Source organism: Etheostoma cragini, chromosome 18, assembly GCF_013103735.1.
Source record: "Etheostoma cragini isolate CJK2018 chromosome 18, CSU_Ecrag_1.0, whole genome shotgun sequence".
Taxonomy (NCBI): domain Eukaryota; kingdom Metazoa; phylum Chordata; class Actinopteri; order Perciformes; family Percidae; genus Etheostoma; species Etheostoma cragini.
Window position 1 is genome coordinate 6,886,772 of NC_048424.1, and position 14,306 is coordinate 6,901,077.

The following is a 14,306-nucleotide window of genomic DNA, read 5'->3' on the forward strand; positions in this document are numbered from 1 at the left end:
ATGGGATGCTCATCCCTTGACAGCCCCACTTTAAAAAGGCAATTTATTTTATAATCTCCAATGTTATTGTTTCACGAGGAAAGACTGGGAATAATCTAATGACTTAAGTAATAATTTGTAGTGATCTTGGCTTTCATGCAAGCCATTATATTTATGAGAATAGATGTGATATCTTTTAAAAGGATTTACCAGTGAGTTGCCATTTCTGAGCTGGACGGCTCTTGGAAATACCACATGGATGAAACGCTGTACAGACGTTGTCTTGGACATAGTGAATTACTCTCCCTTCAGTTAATGAACAGCAAAATGGCTACAGTTATTAAGTAAAAATCCAGATCACCTCCAATATCTAATGTAAATGTTATTTGCGCATCAGAATTGAATATGTGGGCAACTTCCTGATAAAGAGGCAGAAACATAACCTCTTTCCAACCTCATTAGTGTAGATAATAATAGTCTTAATGTGCCTTTTGGTGATGGCATTGTTATCAAAAATGCCTTAGCATAGCATACATGAGAATGCTCCAAACATGGCTGACCCCTGTAAAGCAGTTATAGGTAGTACTGCTAGAAATAGATTACAGTGTGCTGTGTATTTTGGGCTACTATACGTAAGATTGGTAGTGAGTTACACCTGACAGATTGTGGGTAACTTTGGCTACTAGGGTTGGTTTTACCTATGCTGCTGTAAAGACATTCTGTTGGGATAATAAACGGTTAGCATTCTGGGTTATCATTGTTGTATATAGTAACATGAAACCATGAGAAATATAACACATTGCATTTCCCGTGTGATTTCTGCTTTACATGTTGTAAAGCTGGTAGATGTCCTCATGATTGTGAAGAAGACATTTTAAATTCAGAAGGAGACCTTTTGGATCAATAATTGACACCTGCATTGATTGCTGGGCTTACACACAGTACCGTGTTGTAGTGAGGCTTGCATCCTTAATCAGTTTTTAATCTGTATTTGAGCGAACTTCAAAACCATTGGAAAGTGTGAATTTCATTCATTGTATGTCAAAGTGGTAAATACCGATGGAAAACTGCGGGCATTCTGTGGTGTTGCATTTGATTTCAGTGGTGTAATTTGAAAGCATTTCATGTTATGCCACTTCTGAAAAAAACAGAAATGAAAATGTGTAATAAATTGATACATTAATCAGGACTTGAAGCACAAATTTTATTAGCGAGAGAGCGCTTACATCCTGGATTAGAAAGAGAACATTCACAAGAATGGGATAGTATAGTGGAGTTGCTAACAGTCAATTGAGCTCTCTGTAAAAGGACTCAGAAGGAAGATGATCCTCCCATTAGAAAGATTTTCTATACCTGTCTTCATAGAGCCTCAAATGCTTTGATGTTCCGGTATAAACAGAGGGCATGTGGAATCTATTTCACTATCAAGGTCTCGTGAATATAAACAGACACACTGCATTTTTAGGCTGCATTTGACAAGCTGAAGAATTGACGCAGTGTTCAAATTGTGTGATGTTTCCTGTGAAACCTGTTCTCCCATTGTTCTGATGGGGAGTGAATCCCCATGCATCTCCTACCTGCTGTCCTGTCCGGTCCGGTCCCCACCCTGTCCCCATGCTGTCCTGTCTGTCATGCCCTTGGCTGCCTTGGCCCATCTGAGACAGTCACACAGAGACATGTCATGTAGATATCCTCCTGAAAGACAGATTCCCTCGTTAGTCTCTGTGTAACTCTGTCGCCCTGCTCAACCCAGCTTTGGCTCTGTTAACCCTTTTCTCTTCTCCCCTCCTCTCTCTCGCGCGGCACCAGGCCCGGCTCCCCTCCTGTTCATCCACCCTAAGCATTGCTGAGGTACTCCTGCATGTGTTCTAATCCATTGTTGACGGCCGTCATCAGCATCTATTTATACTCCCTACTTCTTCAACCGCACTTCTTACTTCCCATCTGAAATGATTGCTTCACCCCTTAAACTTCCTATCCTTTCCCTTGTGTGTGTTTGTGTGCTATCCTGCCTGCTGCCCACCTGCTGTCTCTCTGTGGTTTTCAACACACGTTGTCCGTTCCTCCTCTCTGGTTTTGTCTGGATGTGGTCTTGTTATGTTTTTCTTATAGTAAAATGCCCCATTGCCCTCACTCTGAAACGCATACTTTATCTAACCCTCCACACTCACACACTCTCCAAAATAAACAAACCATCATCACTTGGCATCTTCCTCGACTGCATTTCAACCTCAGAATTGAAGTTAAAAGATGCTTGAATTATGCATTTGAATGACAGTGATATTGCTTGCACAAACAATGTGTGTACACACACCTCATATCCTTGAACAGGGCCTCTCACTCTCTCTCTCACACACACACACACACACACACGCACACACACACACACTATTAGCCTTTGCAGCTCTCCTGTGCTTGTTACTCTGGTCAGGCCCCAATGACTCTGATCTGTAGTGATTAAGACGGGGCCTCAGTGCAACGGCGTGGAAGAGTGCTGACACCTGTCCAATGTGATATCGGAATCTATTGATTATCTGTAATTATGCAGTAATGAAATCTGTGCACAACGTGCAAGAAATCATCTCTTTTCCCCAAAGTAATTGTCATGCGGTTTCTGTCCTGTGTTTATAAATACGATTACAGAACTGCTAGTTTTGTGTTTTATAGTTTTGTTTTGTTGAATTTGTTGACATTGGCATTAGGCCTGCACGATATTGAAAAAATCTGACATTGCGATATGTTTTTCCCCTGCAATATACAGTATATTGCGATATGAAAAAAGAAAAAGTAATTTATAAAAGATGACATAAATAGCTCTATTTGGAAATAATAAATCATTCTGTACCACTGCAGTGATTTTGTAGGGGAGTGCATCTACATGAAAAAGTCAGAATGTGAATTCTTAATGCCAGAAAACAAATATCAGCTTATGTGTATCACTAACTAATTATTTATTTATTCTACTCTTAAATGTTGAATCAGATTGGCCTAAAAATCCAATATTAGTCAGGTTGTATTTTAAGTGCCATCACATATGTTTTGCCTTATTCTACATCTAAATAATAATGGCAAAGATATGGCAAAAAGTCCAAATATTGTCTATAAGTATTTCAATTATAGTGCTCGTGGTAGTGCAATTGGAAGTTCAATCACTGTAACTGGATTACTGTAGTGCCATTACTTGTACTCTGTATCCTCCTGCCAGCTGTTGCCAGACAGAGACATTGGGTACTGCCAGGGGTCAAGCACTCACTTAGGTTCACTTCTTAACCTCCACTTGAACACACAGAGAAATGTGTCCAGAGCAGGAGCACTCTGCTGAAACGTTCAAGTCCACTAAACTGGTTCTGTTCTTCATCCATCTTTGGTTTTATTGTGTTGTTGGTGGTTAGTGTTTTCTAGTTGTTTGCTACCACTTTTCATTTAGGATTTCCTTTGATTCGATTGCAGAATGTGAGTCAGGTTAGAACTGGCTTAGTTCTGAGATGTGTTTGTGTGCGCTTTTGGTGCGTTAGTGTGTAAAATGAGCAAAGTGATCAACTGTGTTTTAAAAGCATCACTAACGGATATGTTGTGTGATCAATGTGGGCGTGCATGCCTGTTGACTGCATCAGCGGGAGAGTGTGTGTGGCATGAAGGTGAGTGACTATCCTGTGGCTTCCCCCAGGCCTCACGGAGGGAATTCAGGGCTCACCTGGATGAGGTCATCACGCTCAAGTCAAGGTACTCTACCTTGGACCAGGTAAACCCACTAACTTACTACCAGCCTCTTATCTACCGGCATGCAGGCCACTGGCATCCCACACAGCACCTCACCGCACTAGTGACACACACGTACACACAGGCAGAGAGAGGCACACTTGACCTTTGAGACAATATCGTACTGGGCAACCCCTTGCTATTACATCTAGCACTTACTCTAGTTTATCATCTTTGCTGATACTCCAAAAACAACAAATATGATATGCACAGTATATGGTGGCTTGTGTTAAGCTGTAGTAGGAGATACAGGAGAGAAAAAAGCTTAAAATTGCCAAAAAGGTGAAGATGTCACAGTGCAAAAGATCAAAGCAGGGTGATATTGATAGAGTAGACCCCGTTTACACGTGGTAATAACATGTGATCTGTGTCTGGATATTTTACATTCATATATAAACACACAATCCTTTTGTTAGCAAATGAGCAGTTTTAAGTATTTCAAATTAGAAATTTCTGTCTGTGGTGTATTTTCACTGCTCATCTTACTGATTTAAGGTGGTCATGTGTACTCCCATGCACCTACAAAGATTTAGCAATATTTAATTAAAGCATGATGTCCACTGTGGGGTTGTTTGCTTATTTAGTCATGTCACAGGAAAGTAAGATTTGAAACCAAGCCTTTTAGAAGCTCTATGAAAATAAAGTGCACACAACAAGTTTAAAGGTCACCTACAGTATACCCCAAACAGCAGAATCCCTTCCAGCAGGTCCTGCCTAATTAACATATTGAGATTGGATCACAATGTGAGCAAAATTTTAAATAAGACTGTTTCTTGATAGCAGGTCTAAATGCAAATGCCAAGGTGATATCATTATCCAGATTGCATGTTAATACAATGTGTAAATGAGGTCTTAGTCTTGATTTTGCAGACACAAACACACATTTCACACTTCCTCATATAACAGATTTCTACAGGGGGAGGTGTGTAGGGCGTGGTTCATCCAGAGATAAGTTTTCTAATTAGTGTGGTGTTACACATGGCAATAAAAAATAAAAAAAACATAATTTAAAGTCAAAAGAAATAAAGCAGCAATTGAGTTGGACAGTGTTGCCACTCAGAGTTGCTCTAGAAGATGCCCTGTGTATCGCCACCTTTAGTGGTCAGCAACATCCCTCCCCATTGCCTCTCTCTCAGGATCTCCACCAGCACTCATTCTCTTTCATTCATCACCCATCTGATCATTTGATGTGATTTGTTTACCAGTGGATGATAATACTGTAGTGATATGTTTTTGCAGAAAAGTGTGTAAGTATCTCTGTGCATGTGCCTGGTCTGAATTTGAAGTGAAGGGTGTGTGCGTGTGTGCGTGTGTGTGTGTGTGTTCGGATTAACAGATGATCCATGGGACAGTAATTACAGAAGCCCTACAGAAGCCAAGATTGCTCGGCAGTCAGTAGAGAGAGCAGAGGCTTTTGCTGAAACACATTTCCTCGCCACTGTGTCACTTTCTTTCCTGCTGTTGAATCCCCCCCCTCCGGCTCTTGCCTCCACTCCCCAGGGAGAAGGGTTTGGCTCTGGATTGCCACAGTAGCATTTTGTCCTACCCTCCACCACTCTGATGCTATCACTCCAGCGCTTTGTCCTCTGCTCCATCCCTCTCCCTTTCTTGCCACGTCCCGTGGGGCGAAGCAGTTGAAGCCGGTTCAAACGAGCCTCCCTTGCCCTGTCACAGCCCTCTCCTCCTTACGGCGGACGGATAAATCTTCCCCTTTTTGCATAATTTGTGTGACAGCTCCTTTGTTTAGTGCTGAGCTCAGCACCGCAGCGGTTGCATCCCATCATTTCCTGGAGCATCTCCTCAGCCAGCTGGTTATTAGCCCCATCGATTTTCCCCCGGTGGGCTCGCAGCCCTCAGAGCCACGAGTCTCGCTGACCTGGCCGCACTCACTATTCTGTGTCTGTAGACACCATCGCTGCTGCCGCCACCCGCTCCCCAGCCCAATGATCTTGCTGGCAGATCTCCATGACAACCCGTCGTCAGACTGTTTCCGTGGCGACAGCGAGGTTGGCAAGTTGAGTTATTAGTGTTTCTGGCATGGGGGCCACCGTTTATTTTTTTTTATTTTTGTGTGTTTGTATGCATTATCGGCATACTAGGATGTGCCATTAAAACGACTGAAGTTGCAAAGGCCAAATACACACACTTTCAACTTTCACTGACTTTGTTTCAATTTTATTTCATATATTTTTGCTTACTGAGGGAAACTGCTCTCTTTGTGTGTGTGTGTGTCTGTGTGTGCGTGTGTGTGTGTGCAATTGTTTTGCATTCCTCATTTGAGCTCATTCCATTCTTGAACATGTTCAGTCTCTCACCAATAACGGGGGTATTGCGGTGAAGGTTAGATTAGAAATGAGTGTGAGAGTGTTTGAAAGTCTGCTTTTATGTCTCCTCCAACCTCACTTCCCCCTATACAACCCAAAACGCCCCATTCTGCTTCTGCACTCATTCTCTACACACTCCTCACTTCCTATCACAGACCTTCCTGTAGCTTTTCCACTGTGTTCATCTCCATATGCAAACTGTCTGCCCATGGCTCTCTGATGGTATGATCTTTTTTACTAGCTATTTTTTTTTGTCATACTGAGGTTTTCCACACGTGTCAGTCTTAGTGTCATCACTCCACACTACATTAAGGATTTTTAGCTGTTTCTTGGTTAACGGTGACTGTACACTTACTGCATTAACCTTAGCTGCAGGACAGAATAATACTACAATAGAGGCATGTGTAAAACTGGTAGTAGAAAACTTGTGATTCTTGTGGTTTGTCTGTGTGTTTGAAGAGACTAGCTAGGTAGTACTTTCTGATGTAATTGTTGTGCATTATTAGTGTCTTTATTATAATTTTAGATGTCTTTTGCAGTTCTTTTTTTAGCAAGGCACACCTTGTACAAAAATGTCCTAGCTGTCGATTGTTAGTTGTCATATGTGCTTTTCAATGTCTGCAAGTTTGATCTATGTCTTGCTGTAGCTGTATTTAGCTCCCTTAATCCCCACCTTTGTCCTTTTTCTGTCTCTTTATTTTTCATTATACTTCTCCCTCTCTTTATATGAGGGCTGTGCAGTTGTGGCACAAATCTCCTAGCAACCACATCTAGCGCCATCATGGAGGTCCACTGGTAAATAGGCTACAACAACAAATCAGAATTAACAAGTGAGCTATAAGAAAAGGTAGCAGATTTCAAAATCCCTATCATTCTCATACATATATACTTACCTTCCACACACGTGTTCATTTAGGTTTAGTGAAGCTCTGAGGCATTTGAAAAGTTAGATTCATAGTCACGTCTTCCTCAGGTCTCCTTCCTTCTGTATCTTGTCTCTACTCAAAGTCTCAAACTACATCTCAAAGTAGTTGTAGTTTGAGTAGCTCAGTTAACCTCAATAAACATCTACCTTTTGGTATTGTCAGCCAGCTCACAATTCTTATTAAAGCAGAGTTACTCTAGATGCTGCAATGCTTTTAGCAAATGTGGTTGCTAGTGCTCTAATCAAAAAGATTTAATTGATCTGGACTGTGACATGTACCAACTTACATTTAGAATTAGTATTTGCAGGCAAAATAATAACGGTTGCAGTTAGTTTTACTTCTGCCATCTTGTTAAAGGACAAAAATAAAAGGCATATTTTCATCTAAACAACTTTATTGCAATGATATCATATTGGGAGTAAAAAATATAAGGCATTATTTCATGTTTTGGTCTTATTGATAACAAAAGTTGCCTTTTAATACCTCTGAATTCTGCCACTTTCTGGTGGCACTCACTCTATTATTTCAAAAAGATGAAAGTACATTTATGAACATTTTCCCCTAAATAGTAATTTCTTACCATAAACTATATTTTCCACTGTGGAGCAGCAGGATTGTGTAAATGGGATTGGCATAGAATAAACAGTGTGTGTGTCTGTGTGTTTGTGTGTGTTCATGGTAATTAAGGAACATGTCAGCCCATGCACCAGTGTGGCTCACTGATGTGTTTATAATAGTTTTGGGGCCACAATGGAGCTCAATGCACAGAGGAATAATCTATACGTGTCTTTGCGGAGGCAAGACTTGTTAGTATCAACTCATTGTGTCAGTCCATTCATGGGATTTGTTGGTTATAAGAAAAAATATCACCAGACTTATCATTTACCAGTGACCAGATCGTTATTTAACTTCTGTTATAACTTCTAAGACACAAAATAGAACCAAACTTTACCGCTGAACACAGAACTATATTTGGAAAAAAAATTCAAAACACTGTTTATCTTTTTAGCTCATAGGGCCTCCAGTATGGCTGCCGCAGGGGGCAATATGCCACCTAAAAGCCCACTGCCCTTTCTTTCCTTCTATCTTTTTCTCTTTCTTTCTATCTCAGTTCTCTCCTTGCTGCTCCCTTCTCCTGCTAGGGTTGCTTGTCGTAGTGGATGCCTGTTTGTCTGTTTGTCCCTACGTCCGTCTGTCTGTTTTGTCTGTCTGTCTGTCTGTAGTGTTGTGGTTGCCGGTACATATGCACTGATGCCTGTGATTCGATGCTTTATCTCCACTAGCTCCAGTGTAGGTTGGAGGGGCTTAAAGATGATCGCAGGAGGACCTTCAGCTCTCGAGTAACTATCCCGCCCCCCCTCCCTTCCTTTCCTATCCCTCACCCTCCTCCGAGGAGCGCGCAAAACAAATGCCCTGCTCTGTGCCCCCCCCCCTCCCTCCTTGCTTGCCTTGCTATCTTTCTAGCTCTCGCTCACTCTCTTTCTCTGTTTGTCTCTCTATCTGTCTGTTGCCGATAGTCTCTTTCTCGTCCTCAATCTGTCTGTCGTTCACTGTCTCACTATTTCTCTGTCTGTCTGGAGTCTTATTCACTCTGTCTCTCACACACACTTTTCTTAGTCTGTTTCTCTTTTTCTCCCTCCATCTGTCTGTCTGTCTCTGTTTCTGTCTTTCCGGTTAACATGCTCTGCTTTCAGTAGCTATGTCTGGTGTGCTGGATGTCTGTTAAGTAGATGCCATCAGGCCGTTCAAGTGGTCTTTATTGTTTTTGTTCTTTTCCTCCTGTTTTCCCTTCTTTCTGCTGTGTCTCGGCTCTGTAGTTTAGTGAAGTCTGTCTAGTCCGTGCTTCCTGTTTTTGTTTGTTTCTTTTCTTTCCGGGCTGTGGGACCACATAATGCTGATCCTCATCCTTCCACCCTTGTCTCTTTCTGTCTACCTACCTGTTTTTTTCTATCTTTCTGTCCCCCTCCATCCCTACCTCCTCCACCATCCCATTCACCTTGCCCCACCTCCCATCTCCCATCCTCTCACCTCGGCTGTTTGGTGCTCAGTGGTGTCACAGTATTAGCTTACTAATGATGGAGGGGAGGAGGGAGAAAGAGGTGGGTGGCTGGGCGGTGGGGTAGAGAGACCTTCTCCATGGGTGCCCACATCCAACTTATGTCTGTTATTGAGATGCCGCAGTTGCAAAAAAGTAAAGGACGACTGCCAGAAGCCACACATAGTGAAAGACATGTAAGTGCAGACGGAACATGACTGACAATTAGTTGTCAGTCAACACATGTGAAAAAAGGTACATGGACAGGCCAGCTAGACAAATGGAGAGCTAAAAATTCCCCACAATCAAGCCCAACTTACAACTGTCCAAAAGACACTTAAGTTTAAATATCTGTCATGATTTTGCCAAGACTGTAAAATGTTGGCATCAGAACAGATTTTGCCTAGATTTGTGTATTATTTCTGTATATTGGTTTAGTTTTATACAGGAATACTTTTCTGTGCCAATCTTGCAGCCTAATAACTTACATCTTTTGATTCTCCTTCCCTTATTAAGTCCTTCCCTAAAGCTGAGCTTCACAAAATCACGGTCAGACTGTGACACAGCATCTTCTTTAGAAGAAGTTGTATATTGTTTTAGTGCAGTGTTGCATCTGTAGCAACAATGCATCAGTGCTATGTTCGTTTTTCTAAAAATATCATTAACAAACAGCATGATCACTAGGAGGTTGGCTGCTTTTGACAGCAGAGGTGAAATGAAAAAGAGACCACTGGTATGTTTACGTTCCACTTCTACTTGGCAGTTGCCACCTGTCGTATAGACTCTTTTTGTTCTTGTTGCTTTCATTTGCCGCTAATTGCATTCCCCTGTAAATTATGTGCAAGCTGATTAGATTCCATCAAGAAACTTGTTGCCAGGAAATCTTTCTCACCATATTAAACAAGATGATGATAAGCTGTGTTCCAAGTTTGATTGATGTCAGTTGGTGCACTTGCTGCATCAGTTCCTGTTTGTACAGAATGATAAACTACATTGATTTCTTGTAATTGTAAAAAAAACAGTATACAACTGTATGGCAACAAGTATAGTATTTCACTTCACACTATTAGTGTGTTATATGAAATTGGGAAATATTATTCATGGCAGATATTGGTCCATGGCTTAACCACCTCCAACATGTTTAAAAACTCGAGAAATGGCGAGTTCCAACATGCTTTTTTTGACTGGAAGAAACAGGGTTATGGAAATGTGGTCTTTATTTCAAGAACTGCTCAAATTAGAAAGATAGAGGCTACTAATTGTCTCCAACGTGGTTTCCTTTTGTTGTACTGTTGCAATTAATTTGGAAACATCTATCAGTTACAAACAATACCGGCACCCCTTTCAGTTTATTTATTCTCCTTTCACTCACCATTAACAACAGTAAACAGTAAGTCTCAATATGCTTTTGGGAAGCTCAGCCCAGTTTTCTCCCACTCTGCTCTCCTCCCCACCTTGCCATATATTACAGGTAAAGTGCTAGTGTAGCTATCACGCCGCATCAGCGATCTCCAGAGAAACCTTACCGTCCTGCACCACATCTGAACAGCCTCTATCTATACTCAACACTACATTTCCACTGCATTTGATGTTACACCGTAGCACAGTTAATACATCTGTTATGACCTTGTGAAATAATATTGTCACTCTGTATGTTTTTACCTTTGTCCATATATTCCCTTTTAGTGCTTCAATCTTATGTGACATGTCAGTGTATTTTTAAGTGTGATAATGACCTGTGATGTGATGATGTAGTGCACAGGAAGTGATGATAATAGCAATGCAGGAGATGCAGCCATCTCCCAACAGCAGGGCAAAGTGCATAGTGTAGTGTGACATGGCCTTTGCCGATTCTTCTGAATGTTGTTTAAATAGCTTCTCATCTCAAGCATGTCAGAAGAGCAGCCCAGTTTATCTCAAATGACCACTACCTCTGCACTCTCTCTCTCTTTCCTTTTGCCCTTCGTCTTTCTCCCAACCACCCTCCCCATCTTTAGGTGCAGTCACGATGCAGCAGCAAAGAAAATATCCTAAGATCAAGTGAGTAACTCAGTTTCCAATTCAAAAGATCTTTCCCGTGTGTCATGACTGTATGTCACAAAGTGGGCTCTTAAACACGCATAAATAGATTTTAAATGAGCATATGATGTGACAGTGAGAGCGCTTGTTTGCGTGTTTGACCATGTGTAGCTGCTGTGTGTGTGTGTGTGCGTGCCTGCCTGCCTGCCTGCCTGCCTGCCTGCGTTTGTGCGATATTTCGCTTGAGGTTGTTAAGCCTCATGTTAAGCATTAGAATATGCTGTGGATGCAAAAGTGTACGTTTAAAGGAGAGAAATTGGGTCAAGGGACATCAAAGCACAGCGGGGCCTATTCTTCGCTGTGAGGCAGAGAGAAATAAAGAGAGAAGGAGAGAGAGAGAGAGCAGATTACATATTAGTTACACCTTCCTTTGTACCTTCTACCTTTGGAATTATTAGAGAGGTATTATTGGACCAACATGGCTGCTATCGAGCACTTCTATCATCCAGCTGGGTTCCACAGCTTCTGCAAACAAACAGGGGTATTTCTTGCCATCCCTCCTCATGGTTTTAAATAGTGTTATTGCACATAGATATGGACATGCACTCAAAAATAAATTAATCCAGTTATTTTGGTGACAGTGATATGGAAACACATTAGATTACATATGTTTTCCATGTATTCATTATCTTGTCCTGAGTTTTTTGGAATTTCACCTTTACTGCTGCAAACCTACTGCGCTTAGATCAGTTTAAATTTCTCTACAGATTTATTTTAGGGTTTTTCTGTGGCTCTTGTGCCACAAAAACGAAATCCTTAAAATACAGCTTTGGTCTTCAGAGATAGTTGAGTGTTTCAGTTCCTTGCCTTTGGAGCCACGTAGATGCCTCCGCTGTCTCGGGACTGAGTCCCAGCAGAGTTTGCTCCTCTCTCCCTCCTCTCTGTGTTTCTCTCAACTTTTAAACAGTCTAAATCAAGAATTAAAATGCTTAAAAGGGTAAGTGGTCTCAAGTTTTTTTTCTGATTCAGGCTAGGCTAGGCTTTAATTTCAAAGCTTTGAGATACGTATGTCTGAAGTCACTCCCTGTTCTCCACCAAATACACATTATTTACTTCACGCCATTTCATGTCAGCATCCGAATGTGTAAATATAAGCACTCCGGTGTCCATGGCATGCACATTAGTTTTTCCTTAAAATCCCAAACTGCAATCCCTTTGATGCAAATAACAGAAATGGGAAACTACACCTGCCAGTGATGATAGAAAATGATGATGTTACATACATTATTCTGATTAAGTAAAACTACTGAATATATTTTTTTAATTGCAGCACAGAAAGGCAAATGTATTTTAGTAGTAGTTTAAAAGCAATCTTGGTCAAAGCAATTTTAGGTGATCAATATAAAAAATGTTGTGCTTAAAAAAAATATATTAGTCAATGTATTGTATTATATCATAAAATATTAAATATTGTTATCTGCCCATTATATGTGAGCTCTACACTGTACTAAGTGTTAATTATGTTGAGAATTCTGGATAATGAATGTATGAATGTAAATTGTTTTGGACAGAGCAGCCTCAGTACTGTGCCTGTTTTGTGATGAGATTTGATTTTGCGACAACCATTTCATGACAGTGTATGTAATGTCACATGTCTTCCCAGGTCACAGTGCAGTGGACATCACCAAGGTGGCCCGGAGGCACCGCATGTCCCCTTTCCCCCTCACCTCCATGGACAAGGCCTTCATCACTGTGCTGGAGATGACCGCCGTCTTGGGCACTGAGATCATTAACTACAGAGGTGAGGAGGACAGACAGCCTGCAGCTCGAGCAAATCCGATTCACACCCACTTAAATATCCAAAATGTGTTAATCTAACCCCTTGACATCTCCAGCTCTCCTTCCCATTATGCCTGCTGACTTCAGCCACTCAGCATGCTGGGATGTGAAGGTGTCACACTATTCAGACCAACAGAGCAACACGATTACATTACAGCATTTACACACTCTCTGTCCACAACTGGACACCTTGCTGAATCAGCCATCTGTCTGCATGTCACGGTGTCACTCGCACACACAAATGTACTTGGCTACAAACACGACAAACAAACCAATCCTAATGATCCATGTGTCATTTACATTTACTGCTGCCTAAGATAAAAAAAAAAAGTTATTTTCAATCCAACACTTGACTTTTTTCATGGCTTTCTATATGTTGAGAGACATTTGTTAAACAGAGTGGGAGTCACTTTAGGCTGCTATATAGCAGAAAAGAAACTATTTGTTCATCACATACAATCATACAGTTCAAGGTAGTGAAATTCAATCTGTGCATTTAACCCATCCTAAGCTTTAGTAGCGATGGGCAGCCACATGAGGTGCAGCATCTTGCTCAAGGACACTTCAACATGCAAACATGAGGAACCTGTCAAACTGCCAATCTTATGGTTGAAAAGGGGTCACACTGAGTTACAAACACTGAGAATTATTACCTGACTGCAGTGTCCCTCTCTGGACACAGATTAATGTTTCGTAGTTCACTGTCATCAGGTTTAAAAAGTGAAATAGAAAAGAATTCTGATTCACAAACATTCTTTAACGTTTCTTTTTATAATTCACAAGGTTACATGTTTTACAACACAGTGTTGCACAATGAAATATATGTTGAAGTCCCTACACACACAGAACATAAATTAAAAATGAAATTAGAATAGAAACAATATATACAGTTACTTATATATGAATTATTCTCATTATAATTAGATTTATTGAATGTTTAAATGCATATTTGAGCTGTATTTATGAATGTGAATGTCTAAACACACACAGATACAAACGTGCCCAGAGACGTTGGTGTAGCACACGTTGATCTCGTCAGCCTTTTGACAGAGTGGCCTCATCGCCAGCGGAGGGTGATACAGAGCCAGGCTGAGGGCCAGAGGGGAAAACACAGTCTTTGATTCATCGCTCTAAGGAGGTGTAGCAAAGATTGGGGGCAAAAACATCCTGCGGGGCACATAACATCTCGTTCAATGATGGTACAGGGAACACTTTTTCTTTTCCCAAGTGTAAAGTGATGTTTAATGTTCTTGGAGAGGGTTGGGATTCACAGCACAGCTGGGAGGACAGTGGGTATGGGGGAGAGGAAGATGAGATATGGGAGATGAAATATTTAGAGAGACAACAGCTGGAGCAGCTCCCCTGCTTGATTTAGAGGTGTGTGTGTGTGTGTGTGTGTGTGTGTGTGTGTGTGTGTGTGTGTGT

At 41.2% G+C, this 14,306-nt stretch overlaps 1 protein-coding gene across 18 annotated transcripts in view; it reads left to right on the top strand.

Annotated features, from left to right (window-relative positions):
- gphnb (gephyrin b) overlaps positions 1–14,306 on the top strand; it is an 83,610-nt gene that overhangs the window by 58,378 nt on the left and 10,926 nt on the right. For 7 of the 18 annotated variants that reach the window (XM_034900889.1, XM_034900890.1, XM_034900898.1 and 4 more), the window contains 5 exons: positions 1,789–1,830; positions 3,647–3,721; positions 8,272–8,328; positions 11,021–11,063; positions 12,706–12,843. In XM_034900889.1, the coding sequence (XP_034756780.1) occupies positions 1,789–1,830; positions 3,647–3,721; positions 8,272–8,328; positions 11,021–11,063; positions 12,706–12,843 (355 nt within the window). The remainder of the gene's footprint in view (positions 1–1,788; positions 1,831–3,646; positions 3,722–8,271; positions 8,329–11,020; positions 11,064–12,705; positions 12,844–14,306) is intronic. The other 11 variants (XM_034900900.1, XM_034900904.1, XM_034900908.1 and 8 more) reach the window with 7 other exon arrangements.